Raw genomic sequence first — 26,221 nt, 5'->3', positions numbered from 1 at the left:
CATATAGAAATCGAATTTAGATGATAAGTTATGGGAAAATCAACTAGATATAGATTAAAAAAAGAAGAAGAAAAAACTAGATATGCCAAGGAAACATGCAAATCTAATATTGTAAATAAATAAATTATCAAGTGTGACATGCATAATTTCTATTATTTTTTTTTAATGAAAAAATCCACAGTCAACCATATAGGTTAGGGTGTGAACGAGCTGAGCTCGCCTCTTTTGGCAGGCTCGAGCTCGAGCCGAAGCTCATTTTTTGTTGTTGTTGTTGTTGTTGTTGTTGTTGTTGTTGTTGTTGTTGTTGTTTTTTAAAATATTTTTTTAATTATTATTTTGTTAATACTAAAAATTATTTAAAAAATTACAAAATAAACAATAAATTGTAATTATATATCTTTTAATAATATTTTTATTTTTATTTATTTCTATAATATTTTATATTATTATACATTATTTAAATAAAAAATAATATATAAAAAATAAAATAAAATAAAATAATAAATAAGCCTCGCGAGCCAGCTCGTGAGCTCACGAACTCGAAAAACTCGAGTGTCCGAGTTCGAGCTTTTTTCGAGCCGACTCATCGAGCTCACGAGTCGGCTCGGCTCGTTTACGACCCCTAATATAGGTGCACCGAGTCAAATAGCAAGTTAGTAATTAAAATAATAATTAAAAATAATAATAATAAAAAGGGTTAAATATAGTTTGCACCCATGTACTATCATGACTATCGCATATACCTCCTTGTACTATGAAATGCGACATAACAACCCCTCACCTTACCAGGCAACTCTCACATCTCTAATGGCGTTAGTTTTTACAGTGTTGTTACATTTTTAGCCTACATTGATTTGATAGAAATAACCATTTTCTCACTTTGTAACTTGAACAAAAAAGAATCGAACAAAGTGGTTCTAGAAAAATATGGCAGGTAGTATTTGGAACTAAAACATGAATTTTGAGAGTTTGAACTATCGAAAGATATTTTTAAACCGAGTAATTATTTATAAATTTAAAAAGAAATTAAAAATAAATTCTGGAATATAAAAATTTTGGGTAAAAAAATGTGAAGGGAAGGAAAATTAGGAAGAAATAAGGAAGAAATTGAGTACAAATGAGTGAAGAATGATGCACACCTTTTATACACGAATAAAGGGGTATTTTGATCTGAAATTTTTCAACTGCTAGTGCAACGGTCAATCAACAATTGAAAGGGATATCTTTTGTAACAGAAATTGGACGACATTGGTTGTTTTGTCGCATTTCGTAGTACATGGCGTATATGCTATCGCATTTCGTAGTACATGGCGTATGTGCGACAGTGATGATAGTACAGGGGTACAAACTGTATTTATCCTTAAAAGAAAAAACGATGGTCAAGTTCGCGTGCAATTCCAACGGTCTACAACAAATGAGTCATCTCAAAAGTCAAAACTCTTGTGCTCTCCCTCGGCCTCTCCATTGCCGCATATCCACAAACATATATAATGGTCTCGGATATACCGACTTTTCACTGCTCCGACGATGGCGAACTGCAGGCTGGTATATATATATATATATATATATATATATATATATATACTCCGATCCGTTTACAGTTCTCAAAGAAGCACATTTTGTGTGCTTCGATTTCTCTGCTGTAACCATGCGCTTCTGCAATTTAGTGTTTGCGTCCGATCACGTTTATCTGAACTTCTAGTGAAAAAAACGCTCTTATTCTGTTGGCGTTTTCAGAGAGTTGTCCATTTACATGTTCCAATATGAATTATCATTCTACAAATTACATTCGGGCATATAAATTTATTTTAGTATGTAATTAACATCTAAAAAAAATATTAGAACACCGCTAGAAGTGAAAAAGAGACATAAGATTTAAGAATTATTTTTTAAGCATATGCAATTCCAACTTTTTATTTGAAATGGGTTTTGGATTTTTTTTTTTTTGTGCAAACGCGTTTTCATTTGTGCAAACTTTTAAATATTTACCGAAACGGGCCCGACATTTCGACAAGTGTCATGGAGTTTCGGTTTCCAAAACATGGAAACGTGTGTGGGTAGAAGTTTCCGTGCATCATAGATGTGTGGTGTATGTACGATGATATTTTTGTTTTGTTTTGGTTTATGTGTGAAATTATTTGAGTGTGTACGATTAATTCCAGGTTTGATTCTTTATCTCACGTTGCTAATAGCCAATAGGAGATCTTAACAAGCAAATCGAACATAAGAGTGCGAGGAATTCTAGCGGAGCCAGGATTTTCAGTCCGAGGGGGCCGAATGCATTAAACAAACTCTAAAGGGGACCATTAATGTTAGCGTACACAACTTTAAATTTTTATATAAATTATATAAAAATTGAATAATACTGGGGGCCATGGCCCCCCTTGGCCTTATGCCTAGGAATTCAATGTACCTTGCTACATAAGAGTGATTATTATAGGTTCGATTCCCGCCTTTCCTTATCTTGATATGCTATTAATATCGCGTTCCTTTAATTGCATGTCGATTTCTACCCACTACAGCTGCAGCAGATTCGAACCAACTGTATGTCGAAACTGATTCTGTGTTCCAGCAATTCAACGGCCTTGGACAGCGTATCAAAATCGAAACAACTCATTGTTATATGTCCACATTATGCACTTACACTTGTTTGTTTGTGAAATAAGTGCTTATTTTAATTAGAATTCGATTATTAATTTGTAACAAGTGTTTATCTGTGTAGGTTGGTTGATGCCTGAGGATATATATGTATGTGCTTTCTTCTAATGGGCTTGTTTTTGTCGACACCTCCTTCGAAGTCGCGCCGTATCCACACAAGTCTTCTAAATGTTCCGAATGTGCCGCCCTTTTTTCTTAAGGTATATGTGTTTAATAGTTGCTTCCCCCCGCGCGCCATATTCTCTCTTTATACATATTTTTCTAGTCGGTGAATTCATCTCCACTAATCATAATTCCAACGTTAGGTGAGATTTCTGACGGCCAAATCGGTTGGATTTCAAAGGAGGACTTGAGCGTGTAGATCAACTAATAAATTTGTTGTTATCAATTTAAAATGTATTACTCGTAATCTTTCAATTTAGGACAAAATGCACTTCACCCCTACAAATTTCTTATTTTCGCACTCCCCCCCCCCCCCTAAAAATTAAAAAACTAGATAACCCCCCTTCAAAATATTATTTTGGTTGCACTTTGACCTAGAAGCCAAGTTTTGGTGGGCATTGTGCAACAAAAAAACATTTTAAAGGGGCAATGTGCAAAAAGATAATGTTTTTTAGGGCTAACATGAAACAAAAATAACATGTAAAGGGGCAATGTGCAACAAAAATATTCAAATGCCGATGAATAATCCATCGAAATTTTGCTATCGGGGCAATGTGCAACAAGAATAACATTTTAAAAGGGGGGACATTCACTTTCTAAAAGTTTGACGGGGTAAAGTGTAAAAATTAGAAATTTTTAGGGGGTGATGTGCAATTTGCCCTTCAATTTAAATTAGAGTATGCGACTGTGCGTGTCATCCTTGCACAAGGGTCATGTAAATATTCTCTATATCGTTCCAATTTTATCGGTAGTCCACCCAAAGATACTCAACTTAAATTGGAGTATTAAAGAAAACTCCTTCAATTAGCAATATTTATATAAAAGCAAAATAGTAAGAGAATTCTACAGTACTCGAAATGCATCGGAAGTACTTTCTCATCGTACAATAACTTGCAAATTACACAAAAGATATAAACCACAAAGTGACTAACCATGCATAATAAAATCAATTGGAAAATTAGTTTGAACTTGAATCAGATGACATTGCACTTAAGGTTGTCTACACATATTTAATAATAAAATTCCGTATGATTAATATTGTCGATACTTTTGAAGCGCGCTCACTTGTAATTAGTAGATCATAAATGAATTTAAGATCTTATATTAATTCAGCTACATGTTTACTCGGCTATGTTCAGCCAGCACCCGGAGCTAGCGATTTCAAGGACGAACGGACAACCGGGCAGCCTTATGCACCCATGAGGGCGTGATCTAGATGCTAGGCTTCAGTGGGTTTTCCCACTTTTTTTATGCTTTTATGCTAGTTTTTTTCTTTTTTCTGCTTTTATGTTAGCTTATTTCTTTTTGCTTTCTGCATTAGGTTCTGCAATTTCCTCGGGTATACCCGTTGTAATTGCCTACGACTTTTTTTGATTTATAATATTTACATTTTAATCAAAAAAAAGATCTTATATTAATTAAATGAAATTGTTTGTCCTTGCAATCGAATAGAAAGTTTTAGCAATTGAATTGTCGAGACATTAAAATGTTTATGCCGACATAATAAACTTGTAAGAATATGGTGTCATAATTAAAACCTTAAAAGAATAAGACAATTTGCTTATTCAATTTAGAAAAAATAAAAATAAAAACGATGAGCATATGCTTCAATCTCCTTGATAGAAACTTTTGTTATTGGAGGAGTCGTATGTTTTTAGCGATTTATATTGATCATCAAATGATATAAAAGTATACAAAATCGAATTTAGATGGGTAATTGGCACTTTCCACCCTCGAATTATATGAGTTTTGCATTTTGCACCATTAATTGCACCACCCAATTACGAATTCCTTTGCAATTTGCATCCTCCATCACTTTTTGGCCGGAAAAGAGACGGGAAACTGGTTTTGTAAGATTTGAATAAGGGCAGATTTGTCATCCTCTATTTCTTAGAAAGTCACAAACGTTCACACCTATTTTCTTCATTTTGCATCTTTTCATACCCCCAAATAATTCGATTATTTTACATATAGAGAGGAATCTAATTTTTTCAAGGGTTTTTTTTTTCGGCAGAGATTTTCAAAAGCATCATCAGAAAAAATAGAATGGAGTTTTTTGAAACAGCAGAAAAAGAAATGCACTTTATCATTTAGACGAAAAAAAGACTATGATTCTAAAGACAACGGGCCCTTTCCACTACAAAAAAAAGTATTTTATGTGACAATCTTTTGTGACAAAATCAAATTTTGTCACAATAAAGGGAGATATTATGACAAAATTTCACATTGTCACATAAGTGAATATTTTAGGTGATGAAGGTTAATTTCGTCACATAAACTTCATTTTATGTGACAATAATGAAAAACCGTCACAATAGAATATACAAAATTTTTAAACATTTGACGGGCACTATCTTGCGACAAATATTTAGGTTTCTCATGACAAAGTAATTTCGTCACATTCTTTTTTTGTTGTGACAAAATTATTTCGTCGCTACATACAAATAATCTAAATTACTTATTACTAGAAAATCTTCCCCCAATTTTCTAGACTTAGTCCGATCCCTTTTTTTTTTTTTTCTCTCATAAATCCCCTTCTCTTTCCTTCTCATTTTCTTTACCCGAGCGATCTACTCTTCGATCTGGCTTTCGCGTCCACCATCATCGTTGCACCGCCAGTGTTCGTTTGCCTTCGCCACCGCCAGTGTTCGTTTGCCTTCGCCACCGCCAGTGTTCGTTTGCCTTCGCCACCGCCAGTGTTCGTTTGCCTTCACCACCGCCCGTGTTCGTTTTCATTCGCCACCGCCAGTGTTCGTTTGCCTTCGCCACCGCCAATCTCAATCGATTCAGGTATAATTACTAATTTATTTTTCTCTCCATCTCCCCTCTTCACTCTAACTCCACCTCTCCCGTTTTCTTCTCTCCATTTCTTCAATGGAATGTTAGGCTATTTGCATAAAAAGGCCAGAATTTAGTTATGTTCTCAAAATTAAGTTAAGCACGTTTATGATTTTATTTTTGAAACCTATTCAAGTGATTTTAGGTTTGGAATTAAATTATGTTTTCTAAAATCGCCTATAAAAAATTGATGTAAGGGTGTTTTGATATTTGAAATCAAGTTTGGTATCCATGAATTGCATGTTTTACCCCTCTTTGCAGAGTCATCTTCTGTAGAACGGCTTTAAAAAAAATCAATTATCAAATATTTATTTTTTTCCCTCTGAAAATAACGAAAACATAAAATCACATTAGATTCACAACATCTACTCTAAGTGTCTATTAAATTTAATTTTCAGAAACAAATTTTTTAACATCTACGACTTGTCTGATGCATGTTCGTCAAATATTCTTGTTTCAAACAGTTACTATACATTTGATCTTTTTATTACCAATTTTATTTCTAAGCAATGGTTTCATGGACAGGTTCAGGGCGTGGAAGGTTAAAAACCAAAGTATTTCCTTCTTGTACGACGAGGCAAAGAAATTGATGGGTAGTTTTAGTAAGTTCCAAATCATGCACGTTCTATGGGTAAGCCTCGGAATTATTTATTTATTTATTTCCGCTAATCTTTAATTCTTGCATGAATTTCTCGTTACATCCACTATTCACATCACCAGTCTTTTAACTAACATCTTATATACATACGTTATGTGTTATGTAAGGACTTAAACTCCGAGGCTAGCTGATGCTCAAGCTAACTTAGTTGTCGATCTTGCTGGTAAGACACACACACACACACACACACACACACACACACACACACACACACACACACACACACACATATATATATATATATATATATATATTCTAATCTTATTTAATTAAACGTAAAATGTAGTGATTCATTTAGATCGACATTACGTGTGATTGCAGTGGGACAGATTCAAGAAGATATTGATAAATAGCTTTCAAAGTGGAGGCTGCTAATACAGTGAAACATTATTCATTATCGTTGTTGATTAGAATCCTCGGATCGTAATTCAACAGCTACTAAAACCAACGCGCAGAAACGGGTTTTTTACTTTTTTCCTTTGTCGAATTTCTTGTTTTTCTATTTTGATTTATTATGAAATTTTGAACTTTTTGATTAAGTGAGGGGGCTGTAGTGTAAAGTAGCATAGGCTTGATGGCTCTCTTAGTTCTCATACATGTGCAATACATTCAAGTATGTAGACCAATAAATACTAGGTTTATCGATGATAAATAGGTGTGTGTAATTTCTTGAGTTATGTAATGGAAAAATGCTGCTGAAATTTTAAGTTTCTGATTTCTCTTTCAAAATTGTTTTGCTTGATTATCATACGTTGTAACATTGTAGTAAATTAGTAAACTAATTCTCATTTATTAATTTCCCGCCTTATTTATTATGCGAGTAAACCATGTGTTGCACAAACTAATCATAATTTTAAGTTTCTGGTTTCAGGAAGTTCACTAGTGATTAGTGAAGACTTCAAAGAAGAAATGACAAAGAAAACAAGGGTACAAGTATTCCCATAATTTTGACATTAGTTTAATGTTTCTTTGTGCATTTTTCTTTCTTTAGTTTCTTCTCTATGCTTCACCTTTTGTTCATTAGGTTGTTACTCTTCCTTCTATTTTTCCTATTTATTTTGTTGTTGTTCTACCTTTTTCCACTTGTCTTTTCAGATTGAAGACCCTAGGAATTGTCAGTGATTGTTGATTTATGGTGGATTGCTGCTGGATAGAGTGGTGTTTTGATGCTCGATGGACTGGTGTGTCAATTGTTTCTAAAAATGTAAGGGAATAACACTGCCCAAAATTCTTCATGGTATAAAGCTTTTGATCGAAAATTAATGCACTTTCATTTTTTTTGTGTTTGATAAGAGTGAAAAATATGAAAATACTAGTTAATTATATCTACTTGAGTCTCCTTACTAATCTAGTAAACATTAGTTGTGTTGCCATTATTTGGGTTGTCGTTTGTGTTATATCATAAAAAATAGCATGTGGATTTTCCTCGTAAGTTGTCATTTTTCATTCGTTAAAATTGATAATACCCTCAGTTGACTTCCTAGATTGAGTTTGTTAAATTAATTTATGTTGTTTAGATGAAAAGAGCTATATTAATATCATCTATCTGTCTATATTGATTTGTCTATTTTTATACATATATAATTATTTTCGTACATGTGTATTATGATTATTAATGCAGGGCATTGTTGAGTGCGTTTTTGAAAATGTCAGTTTCAACTCAAATGGTGACAGGTGATTGTTTCATGCCTTACTATCTCACGTAAATGCAATTTCTTTGTCGAGTAGTTGTGGAGCCATTTATCATTTACTTTTAATTGCGTTCTATCTTAATCTTGCACTCTCTAGACAATGCATCTTTTTGCTTGTGGTTGGATTTAGATTTATCTTGATGCTAAAATCTTATAAACGCTGCATTTTGCTCTCGAGAGGAGTAGAAACTTATTGTCTTGTTTTGTGTTTGATGGTCCGAGGAGGATTTCTTCACATTAAATTTCAGAACTCTATTCATGTTCATCTTTTGGTCTGCGAAGCTGAGAAACTGAATTATTTTTATTCTATTTTATATATATATATATATATATATATATATATATATATATGTCTATGTTTTTCTATGTTATAGATTATTTTTTGTTGGTGCAGGTTGATAGAAGGTACCAATACTTCTGTAATGGATGAAAAATGAGTGTTTTCACTATTATAAATAATTGCTGGAAATAGAGCTGCAACAAAGAAAATGAATTATGGGTCAAACTACGGCCACAAAGAAAGGCCAATGGGAAGAATTTATTTGCATTTTATAGCTTTTGATATGTAATCTAGAATGTGAAGTTTTTTGTAAGTGTGATAGTACTACATATTGCAATATAAGTATTTTTAATTTCAGAATAATTCTGTAGTTCAATAAAGTTTACTTATATTATTTTTGTATATTAGAAAAGTAAAAAATAAAATGGGTATTTATTATATGATAAATTATGTTGTCACGTAAATTTTACATTATAAAAATGCAGTTTAAGGGACAAATTTTTTGTCTCATTAGATCTTGTAGTTCATGTGACGAAATAATTTGTCACAATAAGCAAGTTAAATGAGTACCTACTGTGACGAAATAAGCCTGATATGACAAATTTAATTTGTTTATGTGACGAATATGTCGTCGCAAAAACATACAACTATGTGACGAAATGTAATTTCGTCACAATCTTTGGTGACAATACAGTCGTTTGTCACATAACACCTTTCGCGACAGGCCCTACGCGACGAACGCTGCGACGAAATAATTTGTCACATAAACGTTTCTGTGACGAAAGTTTAGGTTTTTGCGACAAAATTTTTCGTCACATAAAATGCTTTTTTTTGTAGTGTTCCCATTAGAATCAGACAAACAAAGAAGGGAATCCGTTGAGTTCCTACACTTTCATGTGTCTACAACTGAATTCATCCGATTACTAATTACTATAAAGATGAACCTATCCCGGAATATGAACCATAAAAGAAAATGCCTAGTAAACCGATCAAAAGAATACCAGCTATGGTACCTATTCTCCAAAGATAATTCTTCCAGTAGTATCGGCCATTTACTCTACTTCCCTCCAATTTCATCAAGTGGACATGCTAGAGAGATAAACATTCATGGCTACTTATAAGATGACAAAAATGGGAGAAAAAAAAGGTGCAAAATGAAAAAAAGAATTGCGAACGTTTTTCACTTTCTGAGAAATAGAGAAAGACAAATCCGCCTTTTCTTCAAATCTCACAAAACCGGTTGCCCTTCACTTTTCCAGCCAAAAGGTGATGGAGGGTGCAAAAAGTTAATAAATTTGTAATTGGAGGGAGCAAACTGCTATTAGTTGAATTTAAGGATGCAAAATACCAAACTCGTGCAATTTGAGGGTGCAAATTGACAATTACCCAATTTTAAACTACAGGCAGTATAGATACTATCATACTATAATAGAAACAAATAGTTGATTTTTTTTCGACCACACGAATGTGCAGCAAATATTTAAAATATACATGTCAAAGTTTAATAAATTTTCTTATCCAAAAAAAAAAAAAAAACAGTATAATCATTTGTATATTAAAGTGGTTCCCCCCTATCATTTATTCATGAAATCGCTGGCCCATAATTTCACGTGCTAGGGAGTTGGGCGTTATACACAAAGTTAAAAGTTTTGGCTTCTCTCTTTAATTGGTGTAACACTAGACATCTTGCAATTGCCAGATGTACAGTTATTAATTATATATATAATATAATACTTATTGTTGTACTCGGTGTATAAAAATGGGTAGCGAATTTTGCAAAATCGGTGAAAATACGAAGTAATTATCTGAGACGAATAAATTCTTCTCTTAAGACGATATATTGCACTGCTAAGGTGCTTATGGTGGTTTTTAGCAACTGTTGCCCAAGATACAATGACTAAAACTCGGAATATGATCAACACTCAAGATTTCGAGTACGACGAATATTACTTTGTGTCTCAAACTCGTGAATGGAATACATAAGAAAATATGCTACAAAGAACACTTTAGGATTGAAAAAGAAGATCATGATTCGAATTGTTATTTCGAATTGGAATTGTATGGTTGTAACAAAAGAACACAACCCTATCGGCTAAAACTGAAAATATGATCAACACTGAAAATCTCGAGTACGCGGTCTTTTGACAGGCACACCCAAACATTTAACCTTTTGGCATATACACCTCCATCCATTTTTCCGTTAGTAGGCTGTTAGTTTTTTGTGACAAATACACATGTGCCCTAACTTTGAACATAATATAGTAATTTCCATCTACCTCCTCTAAATTTGGTATTTTAGCAATTACAACTTTAAATAATAATAATAATAATAATAATAATAATAATAATAATAATAATAATAATAATAATAATAATAATAATAATAATAATTATTATTATTATTATTATTATTATTATTATTATTATTATTATTATTATTATTATTATTATTATTATTATTATTATTATTATTATTATTATTATTATTATAGTCCTTTCATCCAATTTAACTTTTGGTTAATGTCTATTAATTTTTTTACGCAAAAATTTTATATTCCAATTAATCAAAATTATATTTTTTTTAACCGACAAATATTATGTTTACATATACGGCATGCAATTGTTTTGTGGATGCAATAACAAGAAAACAATTATAGTACTAGCAATTGTGGACTGTTTTAAAAAAAATAACCATTAATCATAAGGTCTTTCGATCCATGTATGCTCTCGTAGCCTCCATCTTGTAGTATTTGTTTAAGATTCATATATATTTTTCATAAACATTGAAAAATGATTTCCAGAAGTTTGAGAAGATGATTGATAAATTAATTAAAAAGCCCTTTTGTATTCCACATGTTAATTTTGCAAGTTAACCCTTTTCTTTCTTTATTTATTTATGTGTAATTTTCCTACACTACTCCTAAAACTAACAGATTATTAACAGAAAAATGGATAAAAAGAGAATATATGTCAAAAAGTTATACATTTGGAGTAAAATTACCAAAAATCAAAATTCAGGGAAGGTGGATGCAAATTACCCTTAACTTAAAATAAGATTACTAATATGTACCGATTTTAGAAATTCATATGAAATTGATTGTTGTGAAATTAAAATAAGATTACCAATATAAAACAAAATCAGTTTGGTCCCACCTCTATTTATGTTTTGCTTTTATCACCACTACTAACAACTCATGTGAATTGTCCCTATTATTTACAGCTCATGCCATCAACTATTAATCTCTATATTATTTTAATATTTTTATAATTCCATTAAAATCTCTAATATGTTTTTTTTCACTTCTAATACCAGAGTCCTTATAACTACTACTAACAATAATTAAGGGTAACTATCATTTTTTCCCGTGCGATGCACGGGATATTATTTAAAAAGTGAAAAAAATAATCAACATAATAAGGAAATATAATACATAGTAAAATTTAATAATGTAGTATTATTCATATTATATACATAACATTAGTTTTTTTTAAATATTGCATATTAAGATTTATAATCCAAATATATAGATTAAGATTTAACAAATCGAATTTCTATCTTTATCTCTTAAGATTTGAGATATATTGATGAAAAACAGGAGATTGATAATTATTGAAAATTATAGTAAAAAAATTAGTAGAAAAATATATTAAAAATAAATAATTACAGAAACACCATTAGAATTTTTTAGGATTACAACCGTTTTTTTCTTTTATATATAAGATTTGATATATATGCTTTTATATTAGATTCTATATGAATAAATCCACTATACAAGTTTCAAATTTTATTATGTCCGTCGTTCTTATTTTGACAAAAATACCCTTAAGAAGGTCAAATCAAACTCTCCATAATTGACGTACCAAATTAAATTCTTTTAAACCTCCGTCATCCCAATTTTGACAAACAAAACAAATTCGTTAAGCAAAAAAAAAAGAAATTAATTGTTGCAATAACTCTGATTCTCCCAACCGCCACCTATGATCCGTCCAATGCAAACAATATACTAAAATATACTAAAATATAATCAGCATTATTTAATAGCAAACAACAATAAATATATATATATATATATATATATATATATATATATATATATATATATATATATATATATATATATATATATATCATAAGATACTTACAGTTAAATCTCTATAAATTAATACAGTTAGGACTATCATAATTTCCTTAATATAGCAAAATATTAACTTATCGATAAATTAATAATTATTAATTTATACATTAATTAATAACTTATTAATTTATGAAATTACTTTTATTATTATTTTCAATAAATATATATATTTTTTTAATTTTTTTACGTGTATACTATTCATAGTACCATTAGTTCAATGCACTATAGAGCCCGTTTCATGAGCCGAATGTCACGGCCCGCGAGTTTTGACCCAACCCCTTGCCGATTTCCCTTGAGTTGGGGAGGTTAAAGAGTCCAAGAATTAGCCCAAGTAGGGTTAGGCCCAAGTTGGCCCAATTGTATAGTGGTAGGTAGAGCCATTTTTGGTAGGTAGAGGTAGGTGGTGGTAGGTAGAGACATTTAAGGGATTGTTTCACTCCCAACCATTAGATCATATCGATCTCCACCGTCCATTGAGGAGGTGGTCTTGTATAAATAGAGGTAGGGTCCTCATTTGTAATCACTCAAGAAATCCAACAATAAAGTACTCTACTACCAACTCTCTTGTCTTCTTACTTTCTTTCTTCGTTCCCATCACTTAAGCATTCGCAACACATTCGGGAGAGGCTGACTTAGCTATCGCGAGGGGCGAGAAGGAGCTAAGGCCGCACGGTTTTTTGTTAAGGGAACAAGTCCGTGACAAGTGGTATCAGAGCCCGGCTAAGGGCTTTGTGTTGATCGAATACTCAACGATGGCGAACATTGAAGACATTTCGTACGTAACCGAGGGACGTGGCAGAGAGGCCCACGTAAACAACAAGAAGAAGAGGGACCACAGCAAGACTCGTGGGGAGAGTACCGTTACCGAGGCCGTGCTAACGGATCATGGCGAAAGACTCGAGAGGCTCGAGAATAACATCGCCATAGCGGAGCTTAGCGAACGATTCGAGAAGCTCGAGCACGATACGGGTGTGTTGGAGAATCACGTCGCCGAGCAACTCGACTTGTCTAGAGACAATGAGGCGTTGCGGGAGGAACGGTTGGATCGATTGGAGGCCATCATCCAATCCCTCCAAGAGAGCATCGAGGGAATGCGCGAGGACTTGGCCTTGTGCAAAAAGGCCGCCGCTAACGGTAGCATTGGTGCTACTTCGAGTCCAAGGGTGGACTGCCCGAAGCCAACGGGATTCAACGGCGTAAGGGACGCCAAGGAAGTTGAGAACTTCCTATGGAGGATGGAGCAATACTTCGAGGGTATCGGTCTAGTCGACGAGACGACTAAGGTAAGAACTTCTTCCCTTTACCTTTCCGATACGGCAATGTTGTGGTGGCGTAGAAAGCACGCCGATATCGAGAAAGGCCTTTGCCGAATCGATACTTGGGAAGAGTTCAAGAGGGAACTCAAGCGACACTTCTACCCGGAGAACGTCGTCTATGAGGCTCGAAGGAAGTTGAGGGAACTCAAGCAACGAAGTTCAATCCGCGAGTACGTGACGGAGTTCACCACCCTCACCCTTCAAATTCCCAACCTTTCCGAGGAGGATCTCCTTTTCCACTTCACCGATGGGTTACAAGGCTGGGCCAAGCAAGAACTCCACCGACGAGACATCAAATCTGTCGATGAAGCTATTGCCGCCGCCGAGTCCTTAACCGAGTATCAACCGAGAGAGCCGTTGCGAAAAGAGAAGTGGAGCCCGACTAAAGGCGGAGAAGAGAGACGGGACAATCATAGTCGGGACTATGGAGACAACCGAGACCCAAGGCGAGCGTCAACCTCGAGGGGAGGAGACAAGCCATCCTCACACCAACAACTTGAAGAGAAGAAGAGATCGTTTGTGCCTAAGGGAGGATGTTTCGTGTGCAAGGGGCCGCACGCGATGAGTCAATGTCCCAAGATGGGGTCCTTGTCGGCACTCTTACAACAAGAGGCCGAGCAAGACACAAACGAGGAGCTAGGCCACATGGGATCGCTCCAACTTCTGAACGCCTTGAAGGCTAATCCGATGCCGGCAACATCAAGCAAGGGGCTGATGTACGTGGAGGCCCGCATCAACGGTAGCCCAGCAAAGGTGATGGTAGACACGGGAGCGACCCACAACTTTATCACCGAGGACGAGGCCAAGAGGGTTGGCCTACGGTGGACCAGACGAGACGGTTGGCTCAAGGCCGCTAACGCTAAGGCACAACCGCTCAACGGTGTAGCACGAGACGCGGAGCTGCACTTAGCCACTTGGAAGGGCCAAGTGGATTTCTCGGTAGCACCAATGGATGACTTCAAGGTGGTGCTAGGCATGGATTTCTTCCGCAAGGTAATGGCTATCCCGATGCCTTATTTTAATTCGATTTGTATCTTAGAGAAGGGGAAACCTTGCATGGTGCCGGCCATCAACGGCACCACTAAGGAAGAAAGCACACAACCAAGGCAACTGTAGGCCATGCAAGTTGCCAAGGGAGTTCGACGGGGCGAGCCGACATTCTCAGAGACTTTAAAGAAGGAACGCCCGCCCATCAACAAAGAGGAGGACGTGCCACCGATCATCCAAACCGTCTTGGAGGCCAGCCAAGACGTGATGCCACCGAATTTGCCCAACAAGCTTCCACCTAGGAGGGAGGTGGACCACGCCATCGAGTTGGTCGAGACGGGGGAGATCCGACCATCGAAGGCAAAACGTTGTGGCCGATGCTTTGAGTAGAAAGGCCGAACTCGCAGCCATTAGCTCGACAAGGGGGAACTTGGCCGACATGATCCGAGAAGGGCTCGAACATGATCCAATGACCATGGAGCTAATTCGACTCGTCAAGGAGGGCAAGACGAGACAATTTTGGGTAGAGGACGGCCTACTCTACACGAAGGGGCAGCGACTCTTCGTTCCGAAGTGGGGCAGCTTGAGGAAGGACCTCATAAAGGAATGCCACGACACCAAGTGGGCGGGGCATCCGGGCCAAAGGAGGACAATGGCGTTGCTCGAGACGGCCTACTTTTGGCCTCAGATGCAGGACGGTGTCGATGCATGTGTGAAGACTTGTCTTGTTTGCCAACAAGACAAGGTGGAGAATAAACAGCCGGCCGGGTTACTGGAGCCTCATGGAAGGGATTACCCGAGTCCGAGGCGACGTGGGAGACGAAGGAAGACTTGTGACAATTTCGAGATCGTCTCCACTTGTTCGAGGCAACGAGGACGTCGCCGGATTAGGCGGGGGAGGATGTCACGGCCCGCGAGTTTTGACCCAACCCCTTGCCGATTTCCCTTGAGTTGGGGAGGTTAAAGAGTCCAAGAATTAGCCCAAGTAGGGTTAGGCCCAAGTTGGCCCAATTGTATAGTGGTAGGTAGAGCCATTTTTGGTAGGTAGAGGTAGGTGGTGGTAGGTAGAGACATTTAAGGGATTGTTTCACTCCCAACCATTAGATCATATCGATCTCCACCGTCCATTGAGGAGGTGGTCTTGTATAAATAGAGGTAGGGTCCTCATTTGTAATCACTCAAGAAATCCAACAATAAAGTACTCTACTACCAACTCTCTTGTCTTCTTACTTTCTTTCTTCGTTCCCATCACTTAAGCATTCGCAACACATTCGGGAGAGGCTGACTTAGCTATCGCGAGGGGCGAGAAGGAGCTAAGGCCGCACGGTTCTTTGTTAAGGGAACAAGTCCGTGACAGGAAGCTCTTAAAGCAACAATGGTATAAAACTATTTTATGTTAGTTATGAGAAAACTATACCGAAAGTTCTAACCATGTTAAGAAGAGTGAGGGACCAGATTGATGGTAATGTGAACTTCAACAAGAAACAAGCGACAATTAAATTATATATTATTAAGCTTTCATAGATCTACAAAATATTTACTGTACCATGTAATTTAAGAATTATTTTTATGCATTATTAATTTATATATTATATGGGGCTTCTTAAAATTTTCGAATGCGTATTATTTTATAAATTTAGCGAATTTAGCACGTTGTCCCCGAGTCGGGACCGGGAAAATTTATTGTTTAAGCGAGGTTATTAATTAATTTATCGGGTATTAATTTATCGATGTTCTACTGTATTTACAAAGGGGTCAAATTTTTTTTACAAAAATGTCCACACATTGTCCAGATGGGTGTAAAATACTAAAATATCCCCTCACATTTTTAATATGCTTAAATTTCATCGTTTAATTTAATTTAACCTCAATTTGACCCCAAATTTTATTAATTATTCAATTTTAACCCAAAACTCGATTTTGAGTAAAATTTTGCCCGTCGCCACTGGTCTCTGGCGTTCACTTTTTTATATTTTTTATTTATTTTTTGTTTAACATCTTTTTGCCTCGTTTAAAAAACAATATTGTTGTGGTTGATAGTCATATTAACTATATTACTGTTAAACAAAATACCATAACTATACTACAACTTAACACAGTAATATTGTTATATTAGTTTCTAGCACAGTAATATTAACACAACAAAAATCATTATTATTGTGTAATAGAGTAATATTAATATGTTGATCGTTCAACAAAGGCAAACATAATAAAAAGTCAAAAGAATTAATATTGATGTGGTTGATAGTAATATTACTTTCGTCCACAGTAATATTACTGTCACAACAGTAATATTATTGTGGTTACAGTAATTTTACAATAATAGTCAGTAATATTATTACGTTAATCATCGGTCAATAACTCAAACAAAACAAAAAGCCAAGAAAAAGTAATATTGATATATGTTGCTGACAGTAATATTATTGTGTTTACAGTAATCTTACTATCAATGACAGTAGTATAATTATGTTGACTTGTCAACAAATCAAATTAAACAAAATAAAAAAAAACCAAAAAATAGTAATATTATCGGTGACAGAACGATAACACGATTACGTAAATGTACTATCAACGACAGTCTAATTGTTAATGACAATACAGTTACGGTCAACGTTCAGTGGCAGACGTAAAACAATGTATACAAATTTTAGGAAAAAAAACTAAAAAAAGTCAACACCAGGAATCGGCCGCGAAAAAAAAATAAAAAAATAAAAAAAAATAAAGGTCAACATCGGAAACTGGCGGCAGAAAAAGAATTTCATAACAAAAAAAGGCAAAAAGAAAAAATCAAAATTGGATTTTATGGTGAAAATTGAGTAAATTATGATTACAATTAAGAATTGAATGTAAATGGTTGGGGGTAATTTTGTCATATATATTAATTTTTCCTTTATTTATAATACATATTAAAGTGATTGACTAATTGACGAATTTAACCCCTGAACCTAGAATAATAAAGATATTGCCAGAGATTTATGCACAAAAACTCCAATTAAAAAATAACATCAAAATTAAAACAATACACTCTTCAAATGCAAAAAAGTGCATTTTGCATCTTACAAAAAATCTACCGTTACATATTGCAGTTTTCTATTTTCTGTTGCAAATTTATTTTGTTGTTTCGACTTTTATTCTATTTTTATGTTTGCTGAAGCAAAATAAATTGCAAAATTCAAAGAGAAATAATAAATCTTCTACAAATAAATATTGAGAGGAATATATATATAAGAGAGAGAGAGAGAGAGAGAGAGAGAGAGAGAGAGAGAGAGGACCACTTGTTAAAGAGAAAGACATGCAAAATTGGAGAGAGGAAGGATAAATCAATAATTAGGAGACCATCTCCTCTAAATTATAACTAATTACAAATACTTGACTTGTACCAAAAACAGAAAAGTAAATCAATATCAGAGATTTATTTTCCCATGCATGTTGTATTTTTAGTAGCATAATTCCTCTAAATTCAATATTCCTTTTGACCGAATGTGCACAGACAAAAATACCCTTCAAAAAAATACAATCAAAACTCATTTTAGCACTCCATGTGAAAAGAATATAGTCTGAGTTTCAAATAGTATTTTTGCTTTGACTTCCTATTTTAAAGGATATTTGTGGCATGATTACATTTTTGTCACTATACTTGCACCTAACATGATTTCAGTCCTTAACAAGTTCACGAAATTAGTTCTCAATCTTACCATATTTTGACACTTTCAGTTCGGCCGTCAACTTTCCCAGTTAACTTGGATAAAAATGTCATGTGCGCCTCACGTGACGGCTAAGTGGCAGTCAAAAATCCAACTGGAACACACTCAATCCATCTGGCAGCTTTCCGCAATTTTTATTTTAATAATGAAAATTCAAGTGACTTGAATGCAAAAGTTTGCTTATATAAGATTTACACAAACAATGGAGAAAAGTGTTCAAGGGCAATTGATTTGTTGTGAAACATTATTTGGAGAAGTGATGAGGGTATGAATCTAGTTGGAGTCGAAGGTCCGGGAGATGTGGGTGAAGATGTGGGCCGTGAGTTGAGTCTGTGAAGGAGCGAGGGAGGATCAATGGGCGCCATTTTTTTTTTCTTTTTCTAGTTTTGCATAGGTTGATTTTCTTTTCTTTTTTTAGAAGATGTGATGGAGAGTGGTGGAGAGGTGGAAGGCGACGGGGGGTGATGGAGAAAATGGCAGATTTTAAGTTTGGAAGAAAATTATGCATTAAATATTTGGGAAGAGGTGGAAGGAGTTTAGTTCCAACTTATTTTTAGGGTGCCAAGTGGACGTCACGTGAGGTGCACATGACAGTTCCATCCAACTTAACAGGAAATATTGACGGCAAACCAAAATTGTCAAAAAGTTGTAAGATTGAGGACTAATTTCGTGAACTTAATAGTTTGAAGACTAAAATCATTTTAGGTGGTAAGTATAGGGACCAAAAATGTAATTACCAAGATATTGCTAATAAAACTAAAATAATTATTTTTTTGACAGTTAGAAGGTCGCTAATGCAAAAAATCCCTCTATATAGCACGGATACAAAAACGGCGATCCGGGAAAACAGGAAACAGACACAGAAATACGGCATGTCCCAAAAAGGAGGATGCGGGAGCTTGGGGAAAACGGGTAAATATTAAAAATATAGGAGTATATTTATAAATATACTATATAATCATATATAAGTTTTTATTTATATATAAATTATTATTTTATTTTTTTCATACAAACATATTCAAAATAAATTTTCCTATCAATTATCGATTCGCAATTGATCATTAAATAATGTAAATAATTAAGGAAGCAACAAAAATATTTGAAAATTTGTCATTCAAACATGTTTCTAACTTTTTAGAAATTGCAAAACGACCCGTGAATTATCTATCTGGCTCTTGTCCAAAACGCGGGGAGATGTTAAACAGATAAAGTTTTCGTGCTACATAATAATTCATCAATAAACGCACAAACACAGAGTTTTGCCCTTAATAATATCTCAAGAACTTATATTTCTATTTTCCTATCTTTTTATGTTCCAAAATAAGATAATTCTAGAGAAAAAAAAATTATTTTCCAAATAATCATCTCATTTATTAACGATATGAAATCACTATTCTCAACCACCGATTTTAATAAAGCAACGGTACAAAATTCCACAAAACAAATATATAAAAAGAAAAAAAAAAAATCAACTCTTTCACAAATTTATTTAAAACCCTGTTCGGATCAATAAATTAATAATCTCGTCTAAATAATAATTTCTTTTGAGCCTGACTCGCTAAAAAATGTACTAAAATATAAGTCCGATAGTTTAATAGAATTTTGTTATCTGACTAGATTAATTAATAATCTCGTCTAAATAATAATTTCTTCTGAACCCAACTCGCTAAAAATTGTACTAAAATATAAGTTCGATAGTTTAGTAGAATTTTGCTATCTGAACTAGATTAATTTATAGATGTTTAACTGTGTTTATTTTCTCCCAAACACGTTTAACCGGAGTTATTATTTATTGTCCCGGTTTGCATCAATGGCACCGAAACTGTGTGCATTAAATATATTTCACCCACTCGTTTTAAAGCAATGGAGATAAGCACCCTATTTATATGCTTAACTCACAATTCACTGACAACATATATAGTTATATATATATATATATACACACACAGACACACACATAGAAATCATCAGTTAGAAATTCTTCATCTATATATATACATATAATATATATATAAGTGTAATGGAAGAAGAAATAGCAGAACCAGTTAGTCCAACTGGCCAATACTTCACGAGCTCTGTTATTTCAGTATCTGTAATTGCAGTTCTTGAATTCGAATTCCCGATCGACGATTCACAGACCGCCACGTTGCTTGAGAATGTATTTCTCCCAATCAACCCTCGTTTCTCATCTCTCATGGTTGGTATAATACATTTCTTTAACTATATTATATTATTATAATTAACTGTGTGTCTGTGTGTGTTTTTTTCCTAATTTATTTTTTTTGTTCATTTTTTGACAACATTGTTTTTTTTTTTTTCTTTTCGCTTTCTTTTCGGGTTTATTGCACTCGGCTCCCCTGAGGCATGTCGAGTTTCTAAAAAAAATGCTCATGTTATTTTATTTGCAAAAATACCCCTATGATCCAAATATATTTAGCACACAACCCCTAAACAAGGGTACTAGTTGCTAAAAAAAAATTCAATCATAGGAGTTTTTTAACAATAAAATAATATGAGGTGGTTTTTTTTTTTTTTTTTTTTTTTTTTTTTTTTTTTCAATTCGATATAACACATAGGTAATAATTGCAATAACTCTCTTTTAAATTTGTTTGATTGTTATTTATTTTCAAGTGTGACTAATTTTAGGGTAAATTACGAAAAACCCCCTTGAACTTATGCTAGATACACCCCCACCTATCTGTAAAAAACAAAGTCCACCTCTGATTAACTGTTGATCGAGTTTTTTAATAGAAAATGTGTACACTCTATTATACCTTATGTTATATAGGTGAGAAATAAAAGAAAATATCTGAAATTGTGTAAAGTCTATTCCCTGGAATTAAAGAAAATCCGTGAAAAGTCGGCACGGTAAGGAGTTGGTGTAAGACGAAGACAAACATCAGGGGATTTTTGGTAATTACAAATAGGTGTGGGTGTTTTTCGTTATTTAGCCTAAGTTTCGGGGCTTTCATAATTTACTCTTGATTGTATAAAATAGTGGGAAAAAATAAATAATTAATTCATTCATTCATTCACAGGTGAAGGACAAAAACGGAAAAAAACACTGGAAAAAGGTTGAAGTGAATGTCAAAGAACATGTCAAAACCCCAAATTTCCCACGTGGGAAAACACCCGAATTCTACGAGGAATGCCTGTCTGAATATTTGTCAAAAATATCCCTAGAACAATTCCAAGAGAGCAGGCCATTATGGGAAATTCACATAATAAAATACCCCACAAAGAGTACAGCTGGCAATCTTGTTTTCAAGCTTCACCACTCACTTGGAGATGGCTACTCATTAATGGGAGCTCTTCTCTCTTGTTTGCAAAGGGCAGATAATCCTCAACTCCCATTGACTTTCCCTTTATTGAATCAGAAAATACAAACTAATGATAGTAAAAGTAATATTTTATCAAGACTTTTTGATAGTGTGTATGATTTTGGGTGGAGTGTTTTGAAGAGCATTGTTCTTGAAGATGATAAGACTCCGATACGATCGGGCGATGACGGAGTCGAGTTCCGGCCAATCACGGTCACCACCTTGAACTTCTCGCTTGACCAAATCAAAAAAGTCAAGGCTAGTCTTCACGTGGTATGTATGTTTCATTTCGTTTCGTTTCGTTTTGTGTTTATCTGTTTTTTATCCAAATTAACTGTGGCTTTAGGATATGTTTCCATTGCAAAAAATAAAAATAAAAATGAATAAACAAAAAGAATATTGTTACTAATTAATATGGTGTTACTAATGCTCTATAATGATAATAATGATTAAGTGTTTAAAACAAAAAAGAGCTATTAGTAATAAAAAAAAAGAATGTTATCACTTAAGATATGCATTTAGTGACAACTGTTGCATTTGTCCCGTGTCACTAATGCAACTTTTCATTGTGGTGTTCTCGTTCCATATTTTCTTTCACTTTAGAATTGAAATAATATATCAATTACGTACCATGTTCTCATTTTTGCCAATAACTATTAATTAGTTTAGAGAAAATTAATGGAAATAAAATTAATATCATGAGTACTTTAGTCATTCTTTAAGTTCTTTTTCCCTAATATCCACACATATTTATTAATTTTCTTATTACTTACCTAACAACTAACAACGACTCTTTTTTTGACATGGAGAAAGTAATTATTTGCAGTAATTATATATATATATATATATATATATATATATATATATATATATATATATATATATATATATATATATATATATATATATATATATGTGTGTGTGTGTGTGTGTGTGTGTGTTTACGGTTTGAGTATGCAGAACATTAATGCAGGGTGGGTACATGAAGAGTTTATTTTCATTAATAGGGTGGTTCATACTTTTGGCTACTTTGAATTAAATTTCTTCACAAGTAGGTATTATTTTAGGGACTCCTAACTAACACCTGGTTTCAAAGCAGAAATAATAATAATAATAATAATAATAATAATAATAATAATAATAATAATAATAATAATAATAATAATAATAATAATAATAATAATAATAATAATAATAATAATAATAATAATAATAATAATAATAATAATAATAATAATAATAATAATAATAATAATAATAATAATAATAATAATAATAATAATAATAATAATAATAATAATTATTATTATTATTATTATTATTATTATTATTATTATTATTATTTATTTTATTTTAAATTTTTTATTATTATACTCCCTCCATTCCCTTTTAATAGTGTCGTTTTTAGCTTTGCGTACGGATTAAGAATTTTATTAAAGATGTCACGATTTTATGAAAAACAGACTAAATTGACCTTATCTTATAATTAATAAGAAAGAGAAATGAATTAGAAAAGAGTATTAGAAAAAGTTAATAGGAGTATAAACTGGAAATTAAATAATTAATGTAGTATTGGAAATCTAACGTGACAGATAATATATAACAAAATACTTTAAAAAACTGATAGTTATTATGGAACATATGAGGTATTTTTCTTATGAGGTTTTGGCTTATAATATTTTTTTGAGTGTCACAAATAAAACTAAAGTATGTTTGAAAACACTACAATTTTTAAATTAGAGCTAATTAATATCAATTTATATATAGGATACTTGCAAGTAGAAATAAACAATCATTTCAAACTTAATTCACAATCTCCTTAATATTATAACAATATTTTTTTTTTACTTAAAATGAATTCAGAGCATAAACGATGTGATATGTGGAGTATTGTTCTTGGGGATCGGACTGTACGCGAAGTCAACGAAAGTTGACCAGTCGTCAACGGCATTGGTTCTACTCAACACAAGAAACATCAACGGCTACAAATCAATCTCGGAAATGGTCGAACCGGACGCCGAGTCACCATGGGGAAATCAATTTGCTTTTCTTCACGTTTCAGTCCCTAAATTAGTTTTTTCAGATCAAATTGATCCTCTCAGCTTTGTTCTCGATGCTCAGAAAGAGATTACGAGGAAACGAAATTCTGCAGCTGTGGTTTTAACTGGAAAATTGCTCGAAACATTGATGAAACTGAGAGGCCCCGAGGTATGTTTTCTTTTTTTATTTTTTTATTTTATAACTTAATTTGTTTAATTAAGATTAAAAATTTGCGTCGAATCTCCTTGTGTTCATGTGTACGAACTTGATTTTAGAAAAATAACTACGAGATGTAAATGAATAAATTAGTGTTCTATAATCCCGTTTGATTTTCGCGATTTCGATCTGAAATCTTTCGATTTGGGAACAATATGAGATTCTGATTCTTGCTCCAGTTCTTAATTTTCAAAAAAAAAAAAAATATCCCATATTTTTTACGAGAACTACACTAGTGAAATCAATGGTATTGATTCTATCAAAAAAAAGAAATCAATGGTATTGTGCATTTTATATTTTAGTTGACTGAAAAATTGGAATATTTCAATTTTGGAACAAGGCATTTTCCTTCCAGTGTCCGAAAACCCATTTTTTTCCGATTTTGTTTTTTTAGCGGAATTGAAATTAGTTTTTACTTCGACAAGTGTTAATTCGAATCTGATCCATCCGATCTCTATGTATGATCAAACTGGGTCCTCCAACTAATATTATATGCGCTAAAATGTATTTTTAGGACTTATATACTCAAGAGTTAGAATTAACTAATAATTTATTTATTTATTTATTTCTTATAATTTTAATTTATTTTGTGTCAGGTAACAGCTAAATACATACATAGAACACTGAAGAACACGAGCATGACAATATCAAATATAATGGGGCCTCTTGAAAAAATGGCTTTGTCAAATCAACCAATCAAAGGCATGTATTTCATGGTTGTTGGAGTTCCTCAGGTACTACCCTAACTTCCAAAAAAATATATACCAAATTTTATTTTAACTTTTTTCCAAAATATTTGATTTTTATTTTATAATAAAATAAAAAATCTGAAAAAAAAAATGTTTTATTTTGTTATAAAAGAAATCAAACGCATTAAGTTAAAAAAAATCAATATGGGGTGAATTATGAACGATTTACTGTGTTTTGAGGGTGCAAACTGCTATTTAAATTTTTCCGATAGTACAAAGTGTCAAAATGCTACATTTCAATTCAAGGATGCAAAGTGTAATAAAGCTGCCATCTTACAAATTTCACTTATTTATCCTTTTCATATGAAAAAAATGCAGTTAAGTTTATGAGTTATAAATTAAATACTACATATACATTTATTACTTATTTAAATCGCATGTTTTTTGAATTAACAAGGGATAATTAGATGTTGCTATACATGGTTATTTATATTGGATACATTTCAATCGCAGATCTACACATAATTGCTCACACACTCATGTGTAGGTGCGCTTAGTGAATAATTATTTAACCAGACCTATGTTTGAAATTCGCCCACAATAACCAAATTTAACATCTAACTCCCCATTAACAACCCGTTATTTACTCTATATATATATAATTTTTATTTTTTATTTTCTTTGTGCAGAATCTAACAATAACAATGGTGAGTTACATGGGACAAATGAGAGTGGCTTTGGGAACAGAAAATGGGTTAATTGAAGCACCCAAATTCAGACAGTGTGTTCAAAATGCATTTGATATGATTTACAAAGCAGCATTTCCTTTTCCTTCTGCTTAAAATAAAATAAAATACTATTGAAGAAATGCAATTTAATTTTCATTTTTTTATTATTATAATCTGCATTTGTAATTTGTTTATTTCATGGATCAATATTTGAGTGTACTCGCTTTTTTTTTTTTTTTTTTTGTTTTTTTTTTTCCATTTTTGCTTAAACTAGCCTAGTAATTATTTTACAAAACAGAGTTATATAAATGTATATATAATTATTGAGAAATTTGAAGAAGATGAAAATTAACCCCTCAGCCGTCGTGGGACCGCGGTCCGAGAATTTGTTATTTTCATGGGACCGCGATCGGACGACGTAATTGCTGGGGGAAAAAAAATTACTAATCAACTCAAATTAGGTTTCTTCAACATCAAGCCACCTCTATCATATCACTAAGCACGAAAAAATTGTACTAGAAAGAGACGACGGCGTACGAACAAGGGGGAGGCGTGACGACTTTCCGCCATAGTTTTTACTTAGGGCAAATTGCATATCACACCCTGTAAATTTCTAATTTTCGCACTTTACCCCCTCAAAAATTTTAAAAGTGAATGTCCCCCTTCATAATATATACTTGTTGCACATTGCGCCGAAAGCAAAGTTTCGATGGATTATTCATCGGAATTGAGGATTTTTGTTGCAGGTGGCCCCTTTAAATGTTATTTTTATTGCACACTGCCCCTTAGTTAACATTA

The 26,221-nt window shown here is 33.2% G+C and overlaps 1 protein-coding gene, 1 long non-coding RNA gene and 1 pseudogene across 5 annotated transcripts; 2 read left to right on the top strand and 1 right to left on the bottom strand.

Moving 5' to 3' along the window:
* Positions 1-3,483: 3,483 nt before the first annotated feature.
* On the bottom strand, positions 3,484-3,592 carry LOC148765671 (U6 spliceosomal RNA; annotated as a pseudogene).
* A 1,688-nt stretch (positions 3,593-5,280) lies between these two features.
* Positions 5,281-8,605, top strand: LOC105964224 (uncharacterized). 4 transcript variants are annotated; one of them, XR_016029318.1, is made up of 7 exons: positions 5,297-5,610; positions 6,184-6,289; positions 6,424-6,479; positions 6,638-6,777; positions 7,188-7,520; positions 7,938-7,990; positions 8,402-8,591. It is a non-coding gene; the product is annotated as an uncharacterized LOC105964224 (long non-coding RNA). The 4 variants fall into 4 exon arrangements; XR_016029316.1 differs by having other exon boundaries at positions 5,281-5,610; positions 7,188-7,990; positions 8,402-8,605; XR_016029317.1 differs by lacking the exon at positions 8,402-8,591 and having other exon boundaries at positions 5,301-5,610; positions 7,938-8,271.
* Positions 8,606-20,345: 11,740 nt separating this feature from the next.
* Positions 20,346-25,642, top strand: LOC105968247 (wax ester synthase/diacylglycerol acyltransferase 4). Its single transcript, XM_088811812.1, has 5 exons — positions 20,346-20,627; positions 21,469-22,023; positions 23,614-23,958; positions 24,603-24,740; positions 25,385-25,642. Exons 1-5 carry the CDS (start codon positions 20,451-20,453, stop codon positions 25,535-25,537), a joined length of 1,368 nt encoding a protein of 455 aa, XP_088667938.1. The 5' UTR covers positions 20,346-20,450; the 3' UTR covers positions 25,538-25,642.
* Positions 25,643-26,221: the final 579 nt, after the last annotated feature.

Source organism: Erythranthe guttata, chromosome 13 (genome assembly GCF_056151865.1).
Source record: "Erythranthe guttata isolate IM_541 chromosome 13, IM_541, whole genome shotgun sequence".
Taxonomy (NCBI): Eukaryota; Viridiplantae; Streptophyta; class Magnoliopsida; order Lamiales; family Phrymaceae; genus Erythranthe; species Erythranthe guttata.
This window is presented reverse-complemented; position numbering and strand designations above follow the sequence as displayed.

Excerpts from the sequence above, each read along its gene's own strand:
- LOC105968247 (XM_088811812.1), top strand. The coding sequence starts at position 20,451 with ATGGAAGAAGAAATAGCAGAACCAGTTAGTCCAACTGGCCAATACTTC. Across the intron at positions 22,024-23,613 it reads TCAAGGCTAGTCTTCACGTG|AGCATAAACGATGTGATATG; the intron begins GTATGTATGTTT and ends AAATGAATTCAG. Across the intron at positions 23,959-24,602 it reads TGAAACTGAGAGGCCCCGAG|GTAACAGCTAAATACATACA; the intron begins GTATGTTTTCTT and ends ATTTTGTGTCAG.